The 6,657-nt window shown below is 38.9% G+C and overlaps 1 protein-coding gene across 1 annotated transcript; it reads left to right on the top strand.

Moving 5' to 3' along the window:
* Positions 1-488: 488 nt before the first annotated feature.
* Positions 489-2,498, top strand: LOC149612264 (uncharacterized). The gene is made up of 5 exons (XM_089858551.1): positions 489-512; positions 1,272-1,366; positions 1,443-1,485; positions 1,552-1,747; positions 2,485-2,498. Exons 1-5 carry the CDS (start codon positions 489-491, stop codon positions 2,496-2,498), a joined length of 372 nt encoding a protein of 123 aa, XP_089714677.1.
* The last annotated feature ends 4,159 nt before the right edge of the window (positions 2,499-6,657 follow it).

The following is a 6,657-nucleotide window of genomic DNA, read 5'->3' as shown; positions in this document are numbered from 1 at the left end:
GAGCCTACAAACATCCTGATTTCTTACGGGAGTTACTATTTCCCCTCTGTTTTCTAGCTGTAAGGTAACTATTTTATGACTCTAGAGTTGCTAAATTTTGTATACTGTTGTACTGAGTTTTCCAACGCAAGATATTTTTTCTGCAAAACGTCTAAAATGTTCTGCATTGCTCTCTGGAATCACCTTAATTTTGTCTGAAATTGAACATTTTTCAGGTTTATTCCAGTATTTTTCCAGAATATTCCAGTTTATTTGCAATATATTGCAGACTCTAAAAAATCTAATTAACAGCAAAAATGCAGCCGTAAATTTTTGTACGGGGAGAGAAATGATGCTTGAAAGGCTTTAATCTGAACTGAAATATTGATTTGGTTTTCATAACCTCTCCGCTTCATTTTTTGAAACAAATCCTGCATATAACGTAGAATTCTCTTCTTTTTCGCTCGTTGTCGCTCGCATCTTCTTTATTTAATATACCGAGTCTAATCATGGATACTAGAACCATAATGAAAGTCATATTGCTATTTTGTAAGTACTTGATAAGTCTACCTGGTTAGCTAGTTTATCAATCATACGTGTATGAAAACTTGAGACGAATTATATTTAATTTGAAGATAACCACATAAATTTGCACCTGTAAACCGTGCAATTATAAAATAGTAGCTGTTATTCCCGCGGCGTTGCTCGCGTGTAATAAGGCCTTCCATCAAAATGATATAAAGAATGGGTAAATTTTACTGATGACTAATATTTTGTAGCACTCTAGGAGCGAAGGCACTCGGCGTTGCCCGTCAGCCCGTTGGGATGCATTTTTTATTACTTTTCACGCGGACATTATTCCATAAAGAAGGGTTCTTAAATTTCTGGCCGCCATTTAAAAGATTGCAACAAATCGAACCCAAAAGACCTTTCAGCCCGTCTATAGGTTAAAGGAAACCAGTGTACTAAATATTTGTGGGATCGGTTGAAACGCACGGACTTTGTTGCATAAAGAAGATTTTTTATATTTCCGGTCGTTTTTTTAAGATGGCGGAGGATTGGGGGGAAATATTTCTTATTACGCGCCTACTACTTATGAATAACGTTCCTGCAAATTTTCAGCCTTCTAGGGCAAGCGGTTTGGGCTGGGCGTTGATTATCAGTCAGTCAGTCTGGACTTTGATTTATATAGATATAGATTTGAAGATAACCACACAAATTTGCACCTGTAAACCGTGCAATTTTAAAATATTGGTCAAATTCCATTTTCTTAGAAATTTTGGTTTTTCCAGAAGCAATACGACATTGTTACCAAAACATTTAATTTCAAGTGGCACCATGCCGGAGATAAACTTTACATGGACTTTCTTCTTCATCCTACAGGCCGGTAAATTTTGCTATATAGGCTAAATCATTTTATCATAAAAGATAAGTGTTTAATTAACTATTTTGTTCATTTTCAGAGTAAATATAACGTACATTCCCGTCGCCAATGCTTACCAAGGGGTAAGTATGGCTTTTTTCCGTATCAATGGCTTATTTAAATTTGTAACTCTTTTTATATGGTTTCAGTCCGGTGATCTATACCCGATTTACTCGCGTGTTAGTTTTTCAAGTCTGGCCTTCATGGGACGGTATCATCGAACTTGCACGCACCCATTTTTTAACTTTGAACACAACATGCTGTCTTACTACAGCGAAGCCGAGTACCACATATCATTGACCGCCTTCCTTCAAGTCTTTCGTCCTCAGGCATGTTTTTACTCGCGTACATGTACTTTTTACGTTTCCTCAATACCCCCCCCCCCCTACCTTTACGGCACCGAAGTCCTCCCAGCATTCTCAGCGTTTAGGTAGGGTCGTACGGTACGAAATAGTAAAGGACGAGGGGTCTCCGGACGGGTCCCAGCCTTTGTTCTCCTATAGATTTGCAATTCATAAACTAGTCCAGACGATCAGTGGTAGTAACCACCACTTCTTGAATTAAAAAACTAGTCCAAGAAATTATTAAACTGGTTTTGGACCAGGGCCGGAAATAAGCACAGGACCCTGGACGTTGTCCAATAAAATATTAAAATGTCCCATAATTGTTTTAAAAAACTAAGGGGTTCTCTGGACATGTTGACCAATAAATTTTCCGAAGTTTTGATAGCTTGACTATGAAGATGCGACACTATTTATGCTTTTTTATCCTTTAATTCTTGGGCATGATTGTTTAAAAAAGGTCTGCGGAAATTTTCTCAAATATTTTTTTACTATCCGCGACCTCGGCTTCACCGCTCTACGTCTATGCCTTGCCCTAATAATGTAGCAGTCGACGGGATCACGAGGCTGAATTTATTTTTATTTTACTATACTAAAAGCGGCCCCAAGTGAGAAAACACAGCAAACTAAATTAGTCAAAAAATATTCTCGCTTCGCGATAGGCACGGGCCTAGATATCTCGGAGGCACCAGTTCGAGGCGAGGGAAAGCAAATTTTCAATCGTTTTATGTCATGCTATAGGTGGAGAGGACTAAATGGAAAGCACTATTTCACTAAGCTCGCGAGTCGTAGTGGCTCGATACCTGTCAGCTCGACCATAAAAAGGTCGCTCGTTAATTAATCGAGCCACCAAAGTGTTGCCTCGGCTCGAACTCGGCTCGCTCGTCACGAGTCCTAACTGAACATTTTCTAAATTTATAGGTGTGGATAATTATGGCTCTCTTTCTTGCCTTGTTCAATTTGAAGCCTTGGTGTCGCATCTTGAGGAATACCCTTCAATTCGTGATACGACTCCGGCGGTTTTCCTTCGGAGCGTCCAATAACAACTTTACGGACAAATACGAAACTGCCAAGAAGGTTATTTTTGCCACCTACTTCGTCGGTGGTTTTATTTTGGTGGAAGTCTTCAAAGCCCACCTGTCGACCAAATTGACGGTGGATGTCGATCGCAATATAAATGACTTTGATGATATCTTGAAATACCCCAAGATGCGCATTATTTTTCAGAATAAAAATTACGATTGCTCTAAATTTGTTCAGGTGAAATCAAACTTTAAGTTTACTTCATCTTCTTTTCTTTGGCTTAATAACCCCAAACTCTACAGAAAGTAATCATTTAAACCAGGGATAGATTTATTTTCAGAAGTAGGAATGGAGAACAGAGTAATCTGTGCGCGCGTTAAAGTCCCTGATCCCCTTCCACGAGACGGAGGCAGATGAAAAAAGAGGTGGGTCAGAGCGACAGAGGTAAAAAGGAATTACGTATTTTTCACCGTCCCCGTCAGTAGCGTACAAAACGTAGTTTAAGTGAGACAATAAGATAATTTAAACTTTTCATTAAGTGTTGGAGGAGGGGCTATGAGTCGGACTGAAGTAAATACTAAGCGTTTTCCATTCCTACTTCTAAAATTAAATCTATCCCTGTTGTTGTTCCAACCACAAACTTCCTAACCAGTTTTCCAATGAACTGTGGATAAAATCTTAACTAGGTTAAGATTGCAATGCCTAATACCACAGTCTTGGTTGTGTAAAGTAACTTCATCCAGCTTTTATTTTCCATGGTGTAGGAAATCTCGGGTCTGAACTTTGTTTGAAATCATACAGTATAGAGATGGTATGGGTCGTGTTTCAGGTGAACAGAAAACACAGAAAGGTTGGCTGTAACTAGGGATGCACCGATATATCGGGCTATCTTTTTCATATCGGTATCGGCCAATATCGGCTTCTTGTAAACCGATAATTTTGGGAAAAACATGACAAGTTAAATGGTGCTCAATTAGTACTTAATGAAACGCATCACACAAATTTATTCCCTCAATTTAACATTTCCCTTTAAAAATGCAAGGTTTTCAACAATCTCAGTTTTATCCCGTTGTTCACGACTATGAGTAAGTAATTTTCCTAGTTTCCCATCACTCACACAAACAATCAAAGTCGACAATGACGCTCTTTAATGCGTTTGGTTTCACTAATGTACACTTTGAACTTTTCACTTGTGGTCCATAAGTTTGCTTACAACGCTACTTCTTGTTGAACAAAGAAAGGAGCTGCATTTTTACTAAAAACCAAGCAAGCATTTAACTTAGACCACACCATTTTTTAAGGAAGAGGGTTAAGGCTAAAATATGTAGCGGTACCATATTAAACGAAAGAGATGTGAAACATGTCTCTAGTAAAATAATGTTGATTCTACTCTTGGAAACTATATTCATGGAGATCATGAATTATATTTTTTATGGGCCGATAATATCGACCGATATATCGGCTGTACCCATATCGGTACATCCCTAGTTGTGGCCACAAAGAACAGTTTTATGTCGCGAGAATATCTTGCTCCATCAAGAAACCCTTTTGTATTGACATTTTCCCCAAAACGTTCTACGTCTACGACAATTGGGTTTCGACAACTGGTTTTCCAAATATTGGAAGGCTGAAAATTGGGTGTCCGACAATTAGGAAAATTTTAAAATTAACAGAAAAAAATATTGTAGTTCCCCAATAGAATGGAATTTTTCCTTTCTTTCAGCTCGTCACGCTAAGACTGAGTATTTCGTGAGAGAAAAACAAACCGCGAACTGCGCAATCGCGTTGAAATTCCAAAAAAACCCGCTTGATATGTCATATGACCATAGTAGTCCCTCCCATTTTAAACCGAATTCTCCTTTTCTATTCGAATTTAACCCCTTGCAAACGATTTGTTGGTTTTAGGGAACTGTATTCATATTTAAAACCCCTGTAATTCGCATTTCTTTTTGAATAGTCGTTTGGTGATTCGAATACTCGTTAATCTCCAAATGGCAAATTCGATTCGTCGAATTGAATGCTCGCCACTTATCATGCATACTACACTTCTTGGTTTTGGTTTATTTTCTCAAACAACAAACGCCACTTTCAAGGTCACCAGGTTCTCAATCCTACATTCTACGTCACACATAGATAAAAAGGCGTTCATTTGCTGTAGTTCGCAGTCAGTAAGAGAACTTTAGAAAATAATACATTTTGTGTTGGAGAGTGGGTGCCAAATAGCTGCTCAATATATAAAGTAGAAACAGTAAGCAACGCGACAAGAATGAACCTTTGGCTCATATGGGAGACTAGCGTCACTCACGTGTAATAAGAACTTCCAGCAAAATGATATAAAGAATGGGTAGATTTTACTTATTGGACTAATATTTTTGTAGCACTCTAGGAGCGAAAGCACTCGGCGTTGCCCGTCAGCCCCTAGGGATGCATTTTTTATTACTTTTAACGCGGACATTATTCCATAAAGAAGGGTTCTTAAATTTCTGGCCGCCATTTAAAAAGATGGCGACAAATCGAACCCAAATGACTATTCAGCCGGTCTATAAGTTAAAGGAAACCAGTGTACTAAACATTTGTGAAATCGGTTGAAACGCGCGGACTATGTTGCATAGAGAATATTTTTTCATTTCTGGGCGCCATTTATTAAAATGGCAGCGGATTGAAAAAATCTTTCTTATTACGCCCTACTACGTATGAGTAACGTTCCTGCAAATTTTCAGCTTTCTTGGGCAAGCGGTTTGGGCTGGGCGTTGACTATCAGTCAGTCTGTCAGTCAGTCAGGACTTTCATTTATATAGATATAGACTAGGACTCGCGGTGCAGAATGCTAGTTCACCCCCACAATACGACTCCAATTTTACTCCTCTCTGATCCAACCCCCCAAAATGCTCCAATTCAACCTAGCTTTTATTTTATCATTAAAATTTCTAAGGTTGAATTTATAGTTGTGTTGAATAGGCCACCCGTCCAGATGTCATTAAAGAACACGACAGAAGATGGAAGAAGTTCCCGCTGAAGAAGGGAGAAGGCTGGAATGCCGTCTTCAACAAGGGAAACGCGGTTTACATTGGGAGTATTAGTCATTTGGAATATTTTTGTAATCGTGATTACACCTCGAAAAAGCCTTTGCATTACGGAAAAAACACTTTCTTAACGTCCTTTAAATCGTTTCAACTCTCAATCAACTCCTCAAATTTCATCAAAAACGTCATTAACATAAGGTAAAGTATTCGGCCGCTTAGCAGATATTCTGCGTCTCTACTCGGAGAGGTTATTTTGGTTTCCCAACTAGTTTTGGTTAGTGGTAGAGTGAGAGATTCAGTTTCAGGCGGAAGAGCACTATCTATAAAGGCTGTGTTTGTTTCGTTGAATACTTCTCATGACCCTTCAATATATATGTAGTTACAGAAGTAGGATAAGGGACTAGAAGTACTTATCGAGGTAACCAAATTCTTCACTTGGCGAAAGTGAATATTCTTGATAAGACACCAACGGTTGGCGCTCTGGTAGCGGTTTATGAATTTTTCCTCCAAAACGTGAGACGCTCGCGGTGGTAGACAGCCGAACTAGATTCAAGCACCCGCGTCCGTGTTCCGCGGCTTTAGGTTGAAAGGAAGGGGGCAGGAAATGTTTTGGAACTCACCAATTTTTTCCTCTCTAGTGTAGGCGCGTGGGAAGCGGCATAAAATCCTCAAATTTGTTCACTAGTGCCAGGATCAATTAAAAATGCTAGAGCTCTTCACTTCTAGTCCATTATTTTACTTCTGGTAGTTATAATCGGTTTTTAGGTACGAATGCGAAAGTCTTTTTTGATTATGATATGTGGTTGTGTATGTTTGTGGTTTGTGTGTGGAGGCTGGATAGACGAAAAGACCTTTTTAGCTAGGTTCA

The sequence above is a fragment of the Phalangium opilio genome, unplaced genomic scaffold, assembly GCF_054372755.1.
Source record: "Phalangium opilio isolate 3A_F unplaced genomic scaffold, DU_Popi_V2 ptg000246l_1, whole genome shotgun sequence".
In the NCBI taxonomy this organism is placed as follows: domain Eukaryota; kingdom Metazoa; phylum Arthropoda; class Arachnida; order Opiliones; family Phalangiidae; genus Phalangium; species Phalangium opilio.
The sequence above is the reverse complement of the archived record's forward strand: the minus strand, read 5'-3'. Positions and strand labels throughout refer to the sequence as shown.